Genomic DNA, 21343 nt, shown 5'->3' with positions numbered 1-21343 from the left:
GCCGCGGGGCCGGGCCCGACCTCGGGCCGCGCGAGCGGCGGAGAGAGCCAGGCACCAGACCCGGCGCTTTGTGCGGCGCCGGGGGGGCGCGGGCCGGGCCGCGCTGCGAGGCGGTTGTGCGGCCGCTCCCCCGCGCGCCCCGTCCCGACGACTTCTCCCCGCGCGGGGCTCTCCTCTCCGCGTCGGCGGCTCGGCACCTCGCGGGTCGCTCGGCACGTCCCCCCCACCTTCGCCTCCCCTCCGCCCCTTTCCTCCGGCGGTACCGCGCGGCGGCGCTCGGCGGGTTGCGGCCAACCCCGCCTGGCCCTGCCCGCCCCCACGCGGTGGGGCTGCCCGGGCCGTGTGGGGAGGGGGCGGGCGGGGCGCTGCCGCTGCGGAACGGCGCGTTCACCTCCGTGCCGAGAGCGGCCCGTTCTGTTTGTCCGGCGTAGCGTTTCTTGCTAAGCGAGAACCCCGCGAAAATGATGGTGTTGGGAAAGCATTCTTTTTTTTTTTTTTTTTTTTTTTTTTTTTTTTCGGGGTCCCGCCCGGAGGACTTGGTGGCCTCGGTATGAACGCCCTTGTGCTCGTTGTAGCCCCAGGTTATAAGTGAGGTCCCCCCAGCCGATAAACCAGGGTGTTTTAGAAATGGAAGGCAGAGGGATCTCCAGAATCCAGAATGTCTCTACATAAAGGTATATGGAGCGGGCAGATGGAAGTTACCTGTTGTTCTCAAAAATATTGTCTTCGCTACGTGGAGGATCATGGAAATCCCAAACTGGAAAGGGCCCATAAGGGTCATCAAGTCCAACTTCTGACTCCATGCAGCACCACCCAAAAATCAGACCATAAATAGGAACAACTTACCTGTGGACTCGCCTGTAGGATTTACACAGCATAATTGAAGTTGTCTGCAGGCTGAGGGTTTCTGCTGCCTCCAGGCTCTCCTTTCAGACTTCTGTGAGACCCCAGCACGCTGCTGGCAGTTCTGCTGTTTCCAAGAAAAGAGGCACAGGTTTAGCCAAGAGTGGATGCTTGCAAAGCAATGGAGTGTTTGTAGTTCCTTTATAGCTTCTTTCAAGGAAAACTGTTAAGGAAAAAATGGGAAGAGTATAACAAAATGTTGAGTTGGCAGAATAGAAAAACAAAAAAGTGAGATAATGGAAATATATTCTGTCACGTGTTTGTGAGAACCCAGAGGGAAAATTACCTTCCCCTTTCCCACCCATGTTTTTTGGAATGCTTTCCATCTCCAACTTTGGATCTTCTCAAAGAGAATAAGTCATTGGTGCACAAGTGTTTGGCTTGCAAGCATGTCCTCTTGCTGAGATGAGAGCTCACTTTGTCTAATACAGTAGGGAATGGACTGTCATGGAGAACATTGTGCTGCTGCCCCACTGAGGTTGTGTGGGACAGCAGCAGGTCTGTCAGGTGACTGTTTTCTGCAGTAGGTAAAGGTGATAAGGCGTCCTGCAGTGAGATGTCTCAATACGAGCTTCCTTCTCTTCAAGAGCTTGTTTGTCAGCATGGTTCTTGAGCAACAGTAACAGCTCTTAGCAAGTGTTTCTTGCAGGAATTCATGGTTGGTTTTTTTTCTTTTTTTTTTCTGTGTAGTAATTGACACAATAAAATGGGAATTGAAGGTAGTACTGATATCTGAAATATATCTGACCTTTTTTGTGTGTCCTGTTGGTAACCATACAGGCACCTGGCAGCACTCCGTTAACATGCTTTGGTTTGTAATGTGCTGCTACCCACGTTAAGTACATCTTATTCTTTAACTCACACTTAAACACAGGGTTAATTCTTTGTGCAGATGTTGCCCAGCAGTAACATACTGCACATTTGAATATGATCCTGTGGTTTTGCTGCTATCTTGCCTGGTAGGTTTTGACAAGCAACAGACTTGCTGTTGCTTTAGTTATTCCTGTTTAACAGCCATTATATGAATTGATCAAAAGTATTTAAAAAACAATCCTCTTTTTCCCTCTGCAGGAGGTAACAGCCAGCAGCCGCCACTACGTCGACAGATTGTTTGACCTGGATCCCCAGAAAGTCCTGCAAGGTGTCATGTAAGTTATCTGAAAGGCTTTGGGGCTGCTGGGTGAGCGTAAGCTGGGTTAGCTGCAGTCCTGCCAGCACTGGCAGTTGGGGGGAGAAGCTCTGTCTCTTTAGAGAAATCTTGTTGGGGATTTTAAAACATGCATGGTAGCACTGGCTGAACATCCTGTTACTTTGTGGTGCGTATAGCCAGCCTCCCACTTGGCAGCAGTGAGGCTAAAACGTTCAGCAAACATTCAAGAAAAGTTTATAATCCATTTCTTCCTTTAGGCTACCTCCTGATTCTCTTACAAATCTACTTTCCTCTCTTTCCTCTTGCTCTCTTCTTGTCCTCTGCCAAGTCATCACACCTGCCTCTTTTGTTTTCCCCTGCTGCTACGCCTGAGTGTTGATTTTTTCTGATGCATGGCTTCTGTCAAAATGAAGGGATTTGCAAATAGAAAGAAAATACTTCCATAGAAATAAATTGTGATGCAAATTATATTTCAGTGTTGCATGCCAATGACAGTGGGAATGATGGAAAGATCGAGTAGAAGTTTTGCCCTGCTGAACGGGTAGTAGAGCTGATACAAAGGTCTGTTTCCTTGCTGGTTTTGGGCTATGCACTCTCTGTTGTAATCACACAGCAGGTCCCTTCCCGTGTCTGACTTTGCTGACATTGGGCCTTGTCTGCAGCTTGCTTGCTGTGGCTGACTGGCAAAACGTCAGAATGGAGAGGATCACAAAGCCAGGACTGCTGGTTGTGTCATTCAGGACAACCTGAGGTGTTTCCAGTAGTAGATTTAAAAAAAAAAAAAAAAGTATTCAGGAAGATGTCCTGGGGATAGGATGGACAACTTATCAGCATTACTTTTCCCCTGAAATGCATGAGAACCAAAGCAGGTGTTTATATAAATGTCTTGAAAGCTTTATTTGCTGAAATACACTCTCCTGTACAAAAACTTCTGGTACATTAGTGTACACATTCTTGGGTCCTCAGCTGTTCCCTGTAGAAGAGTCTGGCATTTCTTATACCCCCTGTTCTTACTCCTTTGCTCAGGAAGCTGGGTTGGATGGACTCAGGGGTGAGAATGTTTCCATAGGCCCATGTGGGCTGGCTGAACCTCCTTGGAAGTGCTTGAGCATGGGGCGGTGTGCCCTGCCCGCTCTGCTTTCTTCTATTAACTGGAAGCCACAAGCATTGGGATCCCTTCCCCTCTCTCTTGGGGTGTTATTTTCATCTTTTGCAGTGATTGTCCAGAACCAAAAGTCTTGGGCAATCGATTTGTCTTAGCTAGCATATGAAATTCTTTCTGTTGTCTGTGCATGACAGTGAATTTTATGCTGAGCTGCCTTTTGGTTTTTCTGAGATCTGGAATAAAATTGATTGATCAGGGAAACTATCTTGCTGGGCTTCTCCAGTTAGTTTATAATTTGTCCATTTAAAAATAATTTGTCCAGCAAAATACCAGTTTATTTCACAATAGCTTTCTTTACTGGATGCCAGTTTGGTGTCCACTTTCCAATATAGAAGATGTTATGCTGCTCTGTGTCACGAAGTTCTCTAAGCTTGCATCCGGTCTCTGATCACACAGCTTGTTCAGCTCTTCCTTCTTCTTCAGTAGCTGGATGTGTCTGTTGTGATATGTTCTTTGCCTTTTGGTACTGTGAAGACCACCAGCCAGTGTCTTTGAGGCTGAGCTTTGTACAGGAGCCATTTCTTCTCAAACAGATATTGTGAGATTGTAAGGAGGGGATGGAAGATCTGTCCTTTTAAGAATGGCTCAGTGCTGTAGAGGTTCAAATAACTGCTTAGAAACTGCTGAAGGAATTTACGCTGAAGTTATCTTCCCTTAGACCTTTTAAAGCTACACATCTGACAGGACAAGTGCTTCTGAGGAGTGCAGGGGAAAACAATCACAGGGCAGATCTGGTTGGTAAGGTAAGTTAGTGACTGATTAAAAACCTGTTCCTGAGAGCACATCTTTCTTGATGTTAAACAAATCCTTTGTGATGGGTTTATTTTCCAATTAGTGGATGGCTGTGATACAGTCCAATTGAAGGTATAAAAAAGCCTCAGTCCGAGATTCTTGTTGGGCAGAATAATACAGCTTTGTCCTTCTTCCTTTGCCCTGCAGTATCAGAAAATGTGTTGAAGTTGGAATTAACTGATATGAGGGGGTGAGGTGAGGTGGAAAAGGGTGTAGGGGTAGAACAGGCGTCTTTCAGAAGCTCTACCAAGTATTCTGTGGAATTCACTGAAAATCCTTGGTTCCTAAGATGTGCTGCTTTTTTTTCCCTCCTCCTTCCTGGCTGAAAGTATGGATGACCTAGATCTTTATTTTGATTGATGGGGCTGTATGAAAATCAAGGATTGGAAAGGGCTGTCTTAAGAGGCTTTGTTTCTGCAGATTGTCTTCAGTTACAGTAGCTCTGTTCTTCATATGCTATTAAAGAAACTTGAATGAGTAACCTGGGCTTGGGGCTTTCTTTTAATTGCATCCTTTTATATTTTAATGAAAAGCAGCTTCTGAATGAGGTTTGATAAAGGTAAAATTCAGCTAAATGCTTCCTGGACTTGAAAATCATGCCAATCCAGTTGTGGTCTTGTAAATGGAGAAAGCTTGTAATTAGATATTCTGAAGGTGTACAAACCACCAAATGTCATCTCTTTTTTTCCCATGAGTTGTCAGAGAGGTAATGTTCAGAACTGCCTTTTGCCCACACAGCAAAGTCCTGCCTGGCCAGGGGCTTTTTGGTTTTCCTCTTTGTGGGAGAAGCGAGAAACCATGGTCCAGTTTTACATGGAACTTTTGTTTGCATCATTTCTATTACTTTCACCTTGGTATTCATAGTTTGGAATGAGAGAACTGTGCACACCGGCCTGTAAATTGGTGACTTCAGTTCAGGATTTGGAATTTTGGGGTTTGTTGCAAGGCTGACTATACAGCCATCTTCTGTAGCTGGTGCAGAACTGTTGAAAATGTGCAAGGCCCATTTCTGCGTATCCACATCTGTGTGGAAGTGTGTGCATTCACCTTTATAAATGAGGAAACTTAAGCTTGTAGTTTCCTTCTGTAAACATGAGCTGTACATTGAGTCCATGCTTATGCTTGAGAGGTCTTACAGGTTTGCTTTGTGTCTACTTAAGTGCTCTTCTAAACCTTTAATCTTCTATGTTACTGCCCTACAGTTCACATCTCCTCAGATACGCTTTGCCTGCATTTGGCAAGGTCAGTTATAATGTCAGGTGAGCAGATATTGAACGTATTTGATGTTGGGAATCCATAGACAACCCCGAGCTGATGTTCTAAGTGATTAAAGACTTCTCTCAGATGTTCTCTTCAATACTCTGTCATTGTTGGCAGAGGAACAGAATGTGGACAGCTCTGTAAATTTCTGTGTTGTTTGAAGAGCTCCATCCAATGCTTTGCTGTGTGGCAGCATTTTAGACTACCATTTGGTTTTCACCCACTCTTAATCTCAGGGTCACTTTGTTCAAATGCAAGACTGATGCCTATTTCTGTCTGCTGATTCCTTTGCTGGTCAGAGACATGTTTGAGAAATGTTTTGTCATGCTTACAGTTAGTGTGATGTCTTCAAAGAGGCAATCTGTCATCTTAGGGAGTGATGTAAATGCCATCTCAGTGGCTGATTTTGAAAGGAGAATTCTCTCTGAGAAATCTGGCTTATTCAGGGTCCCAACTGTTTCTCATCAGGCTGTTCCCCTTAGCAATCATAGGGTGTCATTTTGTAAGGCTTGTAAATAGTCATGGTGGTGTGCCGAGGATTCCCATGCTCCTGCTGTGCCTATCCTTTTTGGATGTGCTTAACCCCAGCAGCTGGAGTTGCCAGACAAACATTTTCCAAACTTGCGTGAACGTTTTATTTCTCAGGAAAATGAAGGAATTGTCCTATAGGAGTAGTGCTGGGTGCTGAAGAACTTGACAGTATCTTCCTTTTTCCCTGGTAGCCATGTGCAGTGCTCTGGTGGGGGGAATAGTGGTACAGATCCATGCGGTATATTTACACCCAGAGGGTGGTGAGGCACTGGCACAGGTTGCCCAAGGAGGCTGTGGATGCCCCATCCCTGCAGGCATTCAAGGCCAGGCTGGATGTGGCTCAGGGCAGCCTGGTCTGCTGGTTGGTGACCTGCACACAGCAGGGGGTTGGAACCGGATGAGCATTGTGCTCCTTTGCAACCCAGGCCATTCTGTGATTCTATGATTTAATTTGCTATATATATGTTTCCCATGCAGTATGATTTTGAGTGTCTGAGAATGTGTTTTTGATACGGATGTGCAGGGGTTGGCTGTGGATCAGAACTGGTGGATCCCTTTGAATCTTTTGGGGTCCCTACAGGCTTAGGCTGACAGTGTTTAATTGTTATACTTGGTGTTTTGAAGACTGTGAAAATGATATTTTTTGGTACAACCAAAATGTAGTTGGGTTAACCTAGCCCAAGTCTTGGTATGGAAAATCAGTTATGTGTTAAAAGCTCCTCTGCAGGGCAGTGCACTGTGCTTGTGTTTGGATGAGGATGATTCTGCCTTCTTCAAACAGAAGGTAGCAGAAGGCAATCACAGGCCATGAAAAAAGAGCTTCTATTTAAAGTAGTAACGCTGCTCTTGTGGGACCTATCTTGCATCTCCTGTGGCAGTTGCTTTGAAATTATTTGGAACACCTCAAACTGTGTTTATTACAGCCATCTTTTTCATTTATTTATTCTTGGTATTGAAAAAGTGTTCCAGACTGTAAAATAATCACACATGCCTGCAGGGAAAGCTTTGTGAAATGGGAACGGCAGCTTCGTGGGGTGGGAAGAGAAGGAATTCCATCTCCAATGGAACACCAAGAAGCCCATCAGCCTGGTGCCAAGAGCCTGCTTCTGCCTCTCATTCTTACTGCCCTGTCATTCTATGAGATGAACAGCACATCCAAAATAAACCCAGTCACATTTGCCACCTCTCACTGGGCGATTCTGGACTTGAGTTTTCTGCAGGAGTCATGTTTTATTCTTTGCATACATCCTTGCTTTAGTTTTCACCTGAAAGACTCTGAGAGCAGATGAGCTTTTAGAGGCTTGTTCCTGTTACGCTTTGCCTCCGTGCATTTTCAGTCCATCACTTGACCTACTTGGTGTGGTACTCTGTGACAAATAGATGCTCTTTCAAATACAGTGTGAAACTTTCAGGTGTCATTCTTCAGCTCAGGGCTTTCATCTACAAGTTGTGTAATCTTTAAAGTGTTTTTGTTTAGCATCATTCACACGCTGAGAGAAGAGGTTCCTGACTTTCCTGGTGCTGCAGTTCTTGAGCTGCAGGATAGGGTCTCTGTGGTCTGGAATGCCTGTTCTTTAGGTTGTGGAATCTGGCAGGGAAGTTTGAGCGTGTTTAGGTGAGAGGGAGCTGGGAGCAGTGCTCTGTTTCAGTGTTCCCCTTCAGGAGGCAGGCTGGGGAATGTAATAGGTAGGCAGGTTTTTCAGAGTGGTGGAGGCTGAAAATGAAAGCACCTCAAACGTTGTTTGGGAATGAAGTTGTGTTGTGGGAAGACGGGGTTTCAATATGATAGCTTTTGTAGAGTCAGGTGGAAATATAACGTAGATACGTAGGGAAGAAATGAAGCTATAATGAAGACTTCTATCTTAGAATTTTTTTGCCCATTTGCACTTGCTTTATATTACAACAGAAGGTACAAAAGCATAGCACTGAAGTCTTCTAATAAATTATGTAACTCCTGGTCTAAACACTGGAGGTGGACTGAATTATAGGAAATTAAGTATGCCTGTTGCATTTGGCTAGAAATAATCAGACTAAGAGGGTTGTTTAACGTTTCAAAGCTTGCCGTTGCCACTCACAGCACTGACAATTATTAGATCTGTTTCAACACTGCTGTCAGGGCATGGAACTCTTCTTCTCCAAACTGCTCTCTAGATGCCAATGTCTGAGGTGCAGTATTGTCACAGTGATGCTGCAGGCTGAAAGCAGGATAAGGGGAGAGGCATCTTTCATCAGGCAGACTGCTGTAGCTGGAGAGCAGGAGGCACTCGAGTATTGTTCACACAGGTTCTGAGTGGCAAACTTTAGGCTCAGCACAGTAGTTGAATGCTTAGGTCATTCAGATTTTAACTTGTTAGTAATCTGTTAGACAACTGCAGAGGAGGGATGGTTGTAAGAGAGAGAAATATCGTAGGCAGAGTAGGGAGAAATAGTCACGCTGTGCCCTTTGGGTGTGTAGGGGAGTTAAGAGTCAGGTATAATTTGGGCTTGAGAGGAGCGTGTGCCATAAAACAGCAGTGCTACTGCATTTGTGATGCTTAATATTTGGTATTTGATTTTTGTTCTAAGATTGTGGTTCATATTGATCAGTCAGCATTTAAAAATAGTTTCCTTTCAAAACAAGCTTGTTTTCAGTTTGCAGCACAGAACTGTTCTTTCAGGTTATCTCCTTGTTAGAGGTCAACATTTCCAGCAACATCCGGAGGATAGAACTCCATTTACATAAATTTGCCTACCAGCTGATTAAAATGGTTTTAGTATGTATGCTGTTTTGTTAGTGCTCACCTGATGATTGAAATGCATTGGGATTTCTTTTTGCCTCCGTTGGGGAAGGAAAGGTAGCGGGAGGGCTGGCTGGTGAAGTTACAAACGTGCTTCCAACCTGTGTTGTCTGAAATGTCTGTTCCCAGACATAGAATGGGAAAGTTAGAGTATTGGTAAACGGTGAATTTGTTTTGTTTTAGTGAGTACTTACTGTCTCTCGTGGAAAGGAAAATGGAAAAGGAAAAAGGAAAGGAAATGGAAGCATGCCCAATGCATATGGAGGCCAGTGCACTCAGTCAGCTGATGGAGCTGAAAATTGAGGCCGTGCTTCAATGCAGGAAAGGTGTGAAGTTACCAGCTAATGAATAGTAGCCATGTCAAGTGAACAGATTCTGTTGATCTTTTGGTGATTGCTGCCTAAGCTAATGGGGACAGTGTGGTACAATGTTAATGTGCACTTATCTGGGAATAGGCAAGCAGGGGCTTGAAGGCCGTTCTGAAATATTTTCCTGCACTGAATGAATCCTGAGTTTTCTCTGTTGGAATGATTTGTGGCAGACAACATTATTTTGATAATGAATAGTGGTTTCAAAATGGAAGAAGGAACAGAGTGACTGTATGTGTTGGATGCTTTGGGTCATGTGTTTGAAGACTTCTCTGGTAGTCTTGTAGCCTTTCTCCCTCACAGAATAGAACATCTGTTTCAAGGAGTCCTTGTTCAGGTGCAACTGTTTTTCCCCACGTCTCTTCAGATCATTCTTTACTGCTGCAACTTAGTTTAAGCAGAGGAGTTGTGCTCCAAAGCTGAAATGCTGGTGATAGGGAGCACTGAACATAGCTTCTGTGGTGGTTCTTCTATTTAAAAAGTTGATCTAAAAAAGCTGGCTAAGCTCTCATCCGCTGCTGACCTCAAGCACATGAAATGTGAGATGTGTCATTCTCAAGGTTGAGTAGGCAATTTTTCAGTTCATTAGTGCTCTCATCCACTTTGGAGCACAATTGCCAGAGCCAGCGCAAAGGATGAGACAAGAAAACGTAGTTGAGAGGTAGGAAAAGCAGCATCTCCTGGTTTGTCAGTGAACGTAGAGATCTGAAAGGAAGGTAAGTTGAAACGAGGCAAAGGTGCTCAAATGATTCTAGCCTTTTGTAGACAGGTGAGTTGACTGGGTTTAGACTCTTTTGTTGGCAGCAAAAATTGGTTGAGAAGACTTCAGGCACACACACAAAGGCAACGAGAGCTGGAAACTGAGATAAGTTCAGAGGAGTAAGGTATGGATATTTCTAATGATAGATGTGGGTCGTTGGAACAACTCCCCTTTCTGTGTGGTCCTTTCATTGGCAAGAAAACATGACAAGGTAAGTTGTCTCTTCCAATGGGATACATTAGGTAGGAGTTCAAGGCTTTCTGTGGTGTGATGTGGAGAAGGCTGATGAAGTGATGGCTTCTAGCAGTATCTGTGTTCTGCATTGCTGTAACTGTGCTGCCACGTGCTGTTTTCTACAGCACTCTCATTTTGTGCAGACAGTACAGAATTGAGATTGGGAACAACCATGGATTTGGGGTTTCCTTGGGTTTGTTTAGTTTGTGCTGTGTTAATTGTGTAACAGTTTCTGAGTGTTAAAACATGAAGTTGAGTAACAATAAGTGCATTTACATGCTATATCATTCTTTACTGTAAAATTATAATATTACCTTTTTTTTTTTTTTTCCAGTTGAGATTAGAAAGATTGAAATCTCTCTTCTCAACTTGATCCTTACCTTAAAAAATAAGCTCATTTTGGTGGTATGCAGCACTTGTCAGGAGCTTTTAGTGCTTTAATGGATACTTACCAGATATTCAAGCTGTAGTACTGTAGACGTTAATTGATGAAATAATCATGAGCATTTTAGCATGTAATATTTGTAATTAATTTCTGTTGATTATTTTGCATTCAACCATTGAAATGGGAGAGGAGGAAGAAGGGAAAAGGAAGAGGAGGTGACAGCTGGAGAAAGTACAGTTGTCAAAGCCTCAGCCTGACAGTGGGTTTCTGACTCAAGTCCACCTGTGTTGGGTTTTGCTTCTGTGATACTGAAGCTTAGAAACTGTCCTGAGCTTGCAGCAGGCAGTTTTTATTGTAGCTGTCTCCTTGTATCTACTACAGATATTCCAGCCTTTTAGATATTTACATTTTGGGTTTTTGAAAACCCTACCAGACAGATGTCCTGCTTCATCCAAATGCTCTGCTTTTGGTAGATAAATGTTCGGATCTCACAACACATTGCCTTGGATGCTTCTCCTGCATACCTGATCCTCTAAAAATCTTTTGTAATTATTCTGTATTAGAGCTAAATGTGCTGGCTTGACTTTTCTTGGATTATTTTTCCTTCTGTGATTGTTCACCTCGTGTTGAATATTCTTCTCTGGGTGGGAACATTGTAAATATGGTTACCTACTCCGTTTTCAGAACACACGAGATGAGAAAATACAGAGGTTGTTCATTTTATCCTCTCTGTCGTTCCTCAAGTCCCTCTAGCTTGTTCCAAGCTATGTCGTGTTGCACTGCTAGAAGGAGATTTCCAGGACTTCCTATAACATTGTAAAACCTACTTCTGTTTGTGCTCAATTAACTGTATGTAAAAATGTGGGTAAAGATGTTGCTTTCACATGATTTCTTTTGCAGAAGAGATGCTGCTATCAGGGCTTGACAAAAACGCTTTAGAGCTCTGTTCTTTCTCATCTGGGAAGTGAACTCACGCCAGTTCAGAGTCCCAAATGAGAGTAAACTTCATGAAGTGTTGAATAGAACGTTCATTTTCTCAGTACTCACCTGTTTTATGGTCTTTGTTACTGCTTCTTGCTCGCCCCAAATGGGTTATACCTGGCTTTACGAATCAGAACAAAAGTGCATTCATATAACGTTGGCAAATTAGTTCACTTTGTAACTTCTGTCCAACTGCATTTGGATGGAAATGATTTTTTCATATACTCCTGAAATATTGTAGATGGTTTTTCTGTACGGGTGCGCCCACAAAGCTAGCATAGGCTGCTCCTTAAATTGCTATTTGTGGCAGATTAATGGAGCAGATTCTTTCTACATTGCTGCGTTCCAAGAGATTGTTAGAGTTGATAAACCTCACCTGGTGACTTTTGTTGCCCTTTTTAACAGTTTGGAAGCAGAAAATAAATATTTCTGTTTTTTCAATTTCTGCGTAGCTTTATAACTTTGTAGTGAATTATCACAGGATTGAATTGATGCAGCTGCATTCTTATTGATTTAAAAAGCAGAAAGAGATGGAGAAAGCTGATGTAGCACTTAAGGAAGAAGTATTTACAAGAGGTTAGTTGGGACATCTTCACATTTTTGGCAGTCTACTTATCCTTTTTGACTATTTTTCACATACATATTTTTCTTTCCATGCAGAAAATGTAGGCATACGTATATAATGTATCAGACTTTAAATCCATGCATTAAAATTAATTGTAATGCGAATTATTTCATTAAATGAGTTTGAATGTAAGATATAAGGTTTTGATACACAGAATATTAAAAAGGATTTGAAAGAGCACACGAAACCCTACCTCAGAAGTACCTTACAGCTTCTTCATATGGAAACTTCATGGTTTTTGCTTTTTTTTTCTGTGTAGAATCATAGAATGGATTGGGTTGGAGAGCTGCCTTCCTGAGGAACAGAGACTTAAACACTGATCTTACACGCATGTGTTCTTTTCTTCTGAAGCTGCTCATGCTCTACTGCTGCCTGACAGCATATTGGGAAATTACCTGAGGGCTTGCAAGTCTTTTGGGAAGTCTATATGTCTTTCTCCTCTGCATCGTGGTGTTCACACACCAGAGGCACCACAGGCTACTTGTTCTTCTGAAATTCTCTTCTCTTTGTAATTGTTTCTGCTGCTCTTTCCTTCCTCTTTGTTTCAAGGACCTGTTCATAGTAAAAAGTGGGAGCAGTGTGCATGATGCTTGAAAGTAAAGTTGGATATCCAGTTTTGGACTGCACGTCTCTGATGTTTCTTAGTTACCTGACTTTGAAGGTTAGGAACTTCATTACTCTTTCTTCTTGGATGAGTCTCATATCTTCTTGGATCTGAAGTCATTTGAGTTCAAGCTTGCTGGAGATGATGTTTTCATGTCAGGGAATTATCCTCAGGTGCTTCAGGTTGCGTGGTTCTCCAAGGACCTCAAAGACCAAGATAATACATAGCACTTCTGTACTTTCTATGGGGAGTAGTTCTTGATTGGGAAAATCTCTATAAATCATACAATGAAATCGTATAATTATTTTGCGTAATGAACCAAATACAATTCTACTGTTCAACTTTGAATTACAACATGCTAGGAATATTTTTTGTTTCCATACCTGCCTGTTTGTTTTTTTCCATATAACTAGTCTCATTTCTATTAGTAGCAAATTTGAAGAGATGCATAACTTGGGAGTACCTAGACATGCAAGCATGGTGATCTTTTCCAAGCCCTACGTGTGACAGTTTTAGGTCTGGTTATGAGTTTGAAGATATTTAATTTTATGTTCAAACTTCTTGAACTTGTGTTGGATTTGTCTTATATCTCAGACAAATTTCTCAGTTTCTTGTCTACCCATCGTGACCTTTCTGAGGAACTTGATGTGTGTGCTGTGATGGAGAAACTCATCTGGATGTTGTTCATGCTGGGACTGTAACCTCACTAAACCTCTAAATTATAGAGCTTGACTGTCTTCATGCCACTTCTTAAAGGGACCCCAAATCCAATTCTGATAGGTAATACTTATTATGTATTAAATGAATATGGAGTTAGCAAGCTGCTCTATTGTGGAGTCATTGCAAGGAGGCACAAAAGGGTCTTGTGACCCTTGTGTCATTTCAGACTTGTGTCTGAAGTGATGTGTCCAGTCATCTGAGCAGGGCATTAAAATGTCACCAGAAACAGATTGCTTGGCGGTTCAGTGCATCTTCACGATTCTTTGGAGTGCTTTGCAAGTGCTTTCTCTTTTGCTTCTCGAGGATGTGTGACATGATGCAGCCAGCCTTTCTGATGACTTTGAGCTGAGTAGTGATTACAAGGTAGGTAGCCCTGGTGTGGCCCAAGCAGCTTAGTACTTGGACTTAGCTCATCTGTTCTACCACTGAAATTCCTTTCAAACATCCACCGTGTTGCTTCTGCAGTTGTTTTGTAAGTACTCTTCTTTAAAAAGTCTTGAGGAATAGCTAAGACACTTTGCATCAAATCTTTAGCATAGGAACCACTGGAGTGCAGTTTTAGTGGAGCCTTTGAGTCCGTTCCTTAATTCTGGGGGGTTTCCTGCTTTGCCAGTCATCTGATTTTGCTATTTTTTCTCAGTATCCTGTCATGAGATACAAATTCACCAAGCTTATGTGAGATGTAACATAGTAGTCCAATGTTCTCTGCTGATGCTTAGCTTTGTGTAACCAGGGGCTGGAAGCAGACTTGTGGAAATAGTGTTTCACTTGACAAGTTGAGTAGCTTTCTATGTCTACCTGTTTTAGGAGTTAGGCTGGACTGCTGTTTGGAGTTCAGTCTGCTTTCAGTAATGCTTCCTTTCCAGTATCTCTAGCCAAACTTAAGAATTTACCATGCTTCCACTTGTTTATAATTCCTAAAGTTCTCTTCTGTGGTGATGTAAATGGGTGCCACAGGAGAATCTCGAGTCGCATGGAGAAATGCTTCAGGAAGAACTGTCAATTACCTTTCACTAATTGAGGTTTATAAAGGCTCTGTTTACACCAGTCCAAATGCTGCCTGCCTTCATCAAGTTTTTTGGAACAAATGAATTAAGTAGAACACTTGGGTCAGCTCCTTCTTGCAGTGGAAGTTTCCAATTCAGTCTATAAGAAGTGTTAGTAGTGTGTTCATGCAAAACAAGGTGGGTCTTCAGGAACAACTGTGCTACCCTAAATCTCTTAAAATTTGCAAACAGCAAGTCAGAGTCATAGTGCAACAGTCACAGAATTACAAAGTGGGTTGAATTGAACTGGAAAGGACCTTAAAGATCATCTAGCTTCAACCTCTCTGCTGTAGCAGGGTTGCCACCCACTAGAGCAGGTTGCTCCAGGCTGCATCAGACCTGGCCTTGAACACCCTTAGGGATGAGGCATCCACAGCTTCTCTGGACATCCTGTGCCAGTACCTCACCCCCCTTTACTCTTAACATCTAATCTGAATCCTCCCCCTTTTTTGTTTAAAACCATTCCCCCTTGTCCTATTACAATAGGAACATGTAAAAAGTTGATCTCCTTCCTGTTTGTAAGCTCCCTTTCAAATACTGAAATGAACTCTCCCTGGAATCTTTGCTTCTCTAAGCTAAACAAATGCAAATTCCTCATCCTTTCTTCCTAGGAGATGTTCTCCAGCCCTCTGAACACCCTCCTAGCCCTCCTCTGACCCATTCCAACAGCTCCACGTCTTTCTTGTGCTGGGGCCCCAGGCCTGGATGCAATACTGCAGATGGAGCCTCATGAGAGCAGAGCATAGAGGGATGATCCCCTCCCTCTCCGTGCTGTCAACCCCTCTGTTGATGCAGCCCAGGTTCCAAGCTGCAAGAGCACACTGCTGGCTCATGTACAGCTTTTTGTCCACCAAGATTCCCCAGTCCTCTCAGCAGGGTGGCTCTCAATCAGTTCTTTTCCTAATATGTTGACATATATGTAGGTGTATCTGGGATTGCCCCAGCCCAAGTGCAATACTTTCCACCTCACCCTGTTGAATCTTACTAGGTTTCCATGGGCCTGCTTTTCAAGCCTGTCCAGGTCCCTTCGGATGCCACCCCTTCCTTCTGTTTTATCAACTGTGCCACTCAGCTTGGTGTCATCTGCAAACTTGCTGAGGATGTACTCAATCCCACTGTCTCTGTCTTTGAGAAGGATATTGAAGATCACTGGTCCCAAGATGGGCCCCTGAGGGACACCCCCCATCACCTGTCTGCACCTGGACGTAGAGCTTATGTTCTGACTGCAACCATGCAGCCAGTACTTCGTTCTCCAAATAGTCAGTCCAGCCTTCAAATCCATTTCTTTGCAATTTAGAGAGAAGAATGTGATGTGGGATTCTATCAGAGGCCTTGCAGAAATCCAGGTAGATTACATTAGTTGCTCTTACTTTGTCTAATGAAGCCATCAGTCCATTGTTGAAGGCCACCAGGTTGGTCAGGCTTGATCTGCCTTTGCTGGAGCTTCACTTGCAGTGCTGGATTAGCTCCTTGTCTTGTGTGTACCTTAATGGAGTTTCCAGGAGGATCTGCTCCATTGTCTTTGCAGGCACAGAGTGAAGCAACCACTGAAGTTCACAAATTATGTGCATACATTTATTATTTTAGCAACATTGTGATTTGTTGGTAAAGAATTATCTTAATTTGAACTGCCTTCTCCCCTTGGCTTTATAAAACCCATACAGCTGAAAGCTTTCCTAGAAATGTGTCGTCTTGATTTCCCAAAACCAGTCATAATGCTTTCTTTCACATTCTCTGGATGTTCACATATGTTCAGTGTATTCACGTATAGGGGGAGAGACACTTTAAAAAATGGTGATGTTTTTGGTGTATAATATTTAGTACTGAAAATTTCTGAACATTAAGGTTGCAAAGCACACATTTCTGTAGGACTTGGTAGTGTGCAGAAGCAGCGTTGGCTTTCCAAAATGCTCTCTTTGTTCCTTACCGTGGTACAAACACCTGTATTGCAGTTAACCCTACCCTAATGTGCAGACAGGGAAGTGGTTTTGTTCCAACTTTGTTCCCTGGATTTTGAGAAACAGATGCGTGGTTTTTGTTATTATGAAGTCTAATGAATGTATGGGCACAAAAAACTGTCTAATTTTGCTCAGTAATGAGAACTTCTTCATGTTTGCTGTGCATGTGAGATGGTGTGGGATTTTTGCTTGCTTGCATAAGCTGGGATGTCATGGAATCCTGGAGTTCTGGGGTGTTTACCTGTGGGCTGTGGAAACTGTGCCCTTAAGCACAGTCCTGCAGGTGAAGCATGGAGATGTGAAAGAGTATTTGCTCAGCCCTCATGGAAATAGTAAATTCTATAGATTTAAGCCCTCAGTACCTCAGCATAATTTACCAGGGTTTGTTTTTCTTTCTGGATTTACAGAGATATGAAAAATGCTGTAATTGGAAACAACAAACAAAAAGCCAACTTGATTGTTTTGGGAGCAGTTCCAAGGTATGTCCTTTGCTACTCTCCTTTTCACTGACTCACAACAGGTCTGGAATGGTGATCCTTAGATCACAGGCACCTTTTTGTTTTAATTTGATTGTAGATGACTGCATAGTTTCTTTAATATAACTGGGAGACTTGAAATGTGTGTTAATCTCATGTATTACAGCACAGGCTGTTGAGTAACGCTTTTAATTTAGAATTTCATAGGGTTCCTTAAAGTAGTTTTGGAGATTTCTTTTTTTTTTTTTTAACGTTTAATCAAACATTATCAGCTTAGGAATGAAAAATGTATATTTTTCAACGTTGATAATATTAAAGATGGATGAAAGTGGTTGCATCTCAGTCCTGTTCTTCAGCCAATTGTCTGGTGAGTTCACAGGTTAAAGTGTGTAAGATTGTTGCAAGTATAATTTAAAATGATAAATAAACATCTGAGATAATTTGCTTCTGTTCTCCACCTGCTCCAAAGGATTTACGAGTTTTGTTCATGCTTTATTGCTGGATTACTGCTTCAGCTGTTGTTAACCTTTTCTGGACCCTGATTTTAGCGGTACACATACAACAGATAACTGCAGCTACTGGATTGCTCACTAAGGCTTTCATTTCACACCTCTTCTCCTCCACCTTGCTTTCAGTTACAACTTGCAGCAGCAGAGGAGGAAAGCTCTGAGCCTTGCATTACTTGTGCCAGCAGTATGGGACCTACCTGTGATCCTTGCTTAAATGGCAACTTGGCCCCCAACTGTCCTGCTTGAGGCAGCTTCTTCTCACTTGGCATTTCATTTTTGAATGAAGTGCCTTCATTTACAGATTAAGTTTTGTGCCAAGGCTAGCCCCCCAGTTCCCTAGGAGTTAGCTGTGGGGAAACCCGCTCTCCAAAACCTGCTGGGTAATCTTCAGCTCTGACTGAAAACAAGTGGGTGGTGAAGAGAAGACTTCCCATGGTGTGTGAAGATCGAAGTGGGCATTGGATGGAACTTTTGCGAACTTTAAAGAATACCTTTTTTTTTTTTCCCCCACAACAGACCCAAGAGATTCTTCTAACTATTATTTATTCTTTTGCTTCCAATTAAAAAAAAAAAAGAGGCTCTCTTGTAAATCTAGAATCTGCCTTTTCATAAATTGCACAGGACTTTGTGTTCTTGCTCTTATTGAGCTTCCTCTTTTTACTTGTTCTGTGCCCAATAATGAAAATACAGAAATTTTTTTCTGTTAATATCTTCTGGCTTTTCAAGTAAACTGCATGGTTAACCTAATGCAAAGAAAGGACTGTATTTGGGAAGTCTTAAAGGTAAATGATCATGTCTGCTTTCACTTTAGTACAGCTTATCCTCAAATGGCAGGAATTCCAATGCCAAAAGTTTTCTGACTGCGTTCTGAGAAGGCTGACTATTTCTGTGTTCTGAGAAGAACATAAATGGAATGGGATTTTGTGGGGAAAAGACAATTCTTGCTGGCAAAATCTTGTGGCATTATCCACCTGTGAATGCCTTTCTGAAGGCTGTAGAGTTTCCTCAAGGTCTTGCAGATAGACATAAATAGATTACAGACCATTTATGTTGAAGAACTCCTATTTTCTCTAACAGGGTGGTAGGAATTTGTCTTTTTTTTTGATGTGCCTTTAAATTCATGAAATGACCACTGAAACTAAAAGAAGCTGAACAGGAAAATTGTAATTCCCGTTTGTAAGGTCAAACTGTATCCCAATAAGCAAAGGTGTAAGGAAGCTTTAATTCTTTGCTCTAAGGGTCCTCTGCAAAGTTAACTGTGGGTTTTCTTTTCTCGCCTAGATTGCAGTCTCCCAAGGGGAGGTGATTCTTTTCTATACTGACATGGGAATTGATAGAATTCTGCTGCTGCTGCTTTTTCCTGTGGTTCAACTTCTTGTTTACACGTTTAGAGAAGCAGAGAAGAAAAAATTAGTGTTCCTTCAGCAACTTTTCATGTGATGAGAGGAAATCATTTAAATCCAAAGAGCATCTTCACATTTCTGTCACGTAGTGCAAAAGAAAACAGTGTGTTTATGTTTTAGTACAGATCAATTTGAGGTTTGGAAAAGCCAAGGAAATATCTTTTGTTTGAAAGTGGGCCGCATACCAAAGGCTTGTGTGAATAATACCTGCTTGAACACATCAGACTGCTAGTTCATTGGAAAGAATTGTGAAGTCCTTCAAAGATCTCCATGGAAAAAAATGCAGGGGAAGAATAGCAGAATTGCTTTTACTGTTGGTCAGTGGCCACCTGTGTTCATGAGCTTACAGCTTATTGGTGTCATCTTTTAAAAAGGGAAACAGATGTACCAATTAAATGGTGTTCAAAGTCACCTGTGATCATTTCCCGATTGTTTGCTCTGAAGAAGATGCTAAGAACAAAGGCTATTGAAGTTTTTGCTTGGGGTTGTCTTTGAATTTAAGTAGTTGTTCTAGGAGTTCTTTAACTGTTGTCTTTTGTAATGCATCTCTTAAAGGAGAGCCGCACTTAGCTAGGAATGCAAATATCTGCTTGACAGGATCATTTCCTGTACAGACAGGACATACTAACACTGGACTGAGTATTTGGTTCTAAATCCATCATTAGTTACTGTAAGGTAGCACTCCCTTGTGAATGAGGAATATGGCTTCTATGAAAGTCTTTAATTCCTTAGCTCATAACTTTGTGCTGAAATTATGCACGAAACATGTATTAATGCAGATATGTCTTGTGCTTGGTTCGTGTAGTCGTGCGGGTTTCCTTAATTATTGGCCACTTAGGATTAGGCACAGCAGAATTGGGCCCAACACTATCTCAAAATGGTTTTAGGCAGAAGTTATCTCAATCACCTTTCAAAGTATGCAGTGATCCATGGATCCAGTATTAAATTTTGGTGAAGAAGTAACAGAGCAGTAATGGATGAGGAGTTGCCGTGTATTGGTTTGACATTACTTTTTCCTCAGTTCACGCTGGGCAGCAAACAATTTTCATGGCAATCTAAGGCCAGGTTACCAGATAAATATATCAGTTCAGCAGTAATTTTTTTTTTTTCCCAGGTTCTAATTAAAGTAGCAACATGAACAAGGTTTTTGGTGTTCATGTTAGAAAGGTCTGTAGAGTGGATCGTTGATCCAGTCTTGGAGCAGGGATGGTGACGAAAGGATTTGTCAAGATCCCTTGCAGTTCTGTTTCCCATCTAATTGACTGCTGACTGTGCAGAAGTTGCATGGCGCTCAGATGAGCTGCAGGACCTCTGCTGGTGGAGCTGATGAGAGGTGAACCAGCTACCAGCTGGACACATCTGTTGAAATGATTCAGTTCTCTGGTATGGTACCAGCTTTCTTTCAAGATCTCAGGCACAGTGTTTGGACATGGTGTTACTCGGTCTGTCATGCCCATTAGTTACTTCATGGACATCCTTGCCAGGGTAGAGCACAGTTGTTTGCTGATGGCTCGTTCTCTAGTTGGCAGCACTTTGTATGGCGTTTTCTGTGTTACATACCTCACTTGTTGGGAATCTGTGCCCAAACCTAGTGCTTTGTGGGCTTGAGTGAAGGAGCTTCATCCTCCCCTGCCCTAGAGTGTGAAAGGGGTGGAGAAGAAGCCCTGAAGGGGCTGGTGCTCTTGTGCTTGCTTTTGTCTTCAGGACAAGTCAGGAGGCAGGGCCTACTTATGTAATTATACATGTCTCTATGAAGAGTAACCCTCACTATGAGGGTCGTGTGTGATTGGAAAGAGGTGTCCTGCTAACTGTACTGTGGAGTATGTGTGAGTTAAGGCAAGCATTCATGGTCAGCAGGATTGTATTTGAGCTGGTTTTGTTTAAAAGCTTGTCAGCCTCCCTTAGAGGTGTCTTTTGTAGTAACAAAAAGGACATTGTAAGTATGAGTTGTACTTCTAACGGCATCCTGTAAGTTGTGATTTTTGATTTGAATTTTATGTTACAGTTTTTCTTTTCTTTTTAAATCATGCAAAATTAGCTTTGTGATGTCTCATGGGAACTGTTCCGAAGGAGCTGTGAGCACCATTTCTGTAAAACTGTTCAAAACCTATTCTTGACATTCTTTCTGAATGAAGGCTGGGTGATAGCAAATGGAGTGGGAATATGGTTTAGCCATTTTGTGTACAACAAAGAATTCAAAAATACAGATGGAGAGACAACAAACCTTGCTTCCTGTTATGAAAAAGTGAATCACTCTGCACTGCTTTAACATGAAGTAGCAAGAGTTATTTTTACATAAACTGATCATTAGGGTGAGAAGAAATCAAACCCAGTCCTTAAGGAAAAACGTATTTCGTATAAGGATAACTTACTGTAGACTTCACACAACTCAGTAGGTATTACGGCTTTCCAACACTGGATTTAGTGGGCAATGAAAATCAATTTGGTTGGATATTAAGGTAACTTATGTGGGGAAAAAAAATCATGTAATATTATTGTAAGTGAAGGTATTTAAACAAAACAAGAAGTTACAGGAGCTTTAAGCTGAAGCTTCTTCCTAAAGGAAAAACTTTTTTGCAGCTTACTTCCCCACTGCTTGCAGCATTGTAATATGTAGCCCTGTAGAAGAATACTTTCCTCTGTAATCCGTGTTAGCTGTTTGTGTTACTAAAATAATACTTCACCAGAAATGGTCT

At 42.3% G+C, this 21343-nt stretch overlaps 1 protein-coding gene across 3 annotated transcripts in view; it reads left to right on the top strand.

Moving 5' to 3' along the window:
* Positions 1 to 1520: 1520 nt before the first annotated feature.
* ARMC8 (armadillo repeat containing 8) overlaps positions 1521 to 21343 on the top strand; it is a 58315-nt gene continuing 38492 nt past the window's right edge. For 2 of the 3 annotated variants that reach the window (XM_042878237.1, XM_042878236.1), the window contains exons 1-3: positions 1521 to 1561; positions 1975 to 2051; positions 16667 to 16738. In XM_042878237.1, coding sequence (XP_042734171.1) covers positions 1559 to 1561; positions 1975 to 2051; positions 16667 to 16738 — 152 coding nt within the window. In that variant the 5' untranslated portion in view covers positions 1521 to 1558. Of the gene's footprint in view, positions 1562 to 1974; positions 2052 to 2593; positions 2615 to 16666; positions 16739 to 21343 lie in introns of those variants that run through there. The other variant, XM_042878238.1, reaches the window with a different exon arrangement.

Source organism: Lagopus leucura, unplaced genomic scaffold, assembly GCF_019238085.1.
Source record: "Lagopus leucura isolate 7727_CA_CO unplaced genomic scaffold, USGS_WTPT01 Super-Scaffold_100021, whole genome shotgun sequence".
Classification (NCBI taxonomy): Eukaryota; Metazoa; Chordata; class Aves; order Galliformes; family Phasianidae; genus Lagopus; species Lagopus leucura.
Note: the sequence above shows the minus strand (reverse complement) of the source record. Positions and strands in the feature narration are given on the sequence as shown.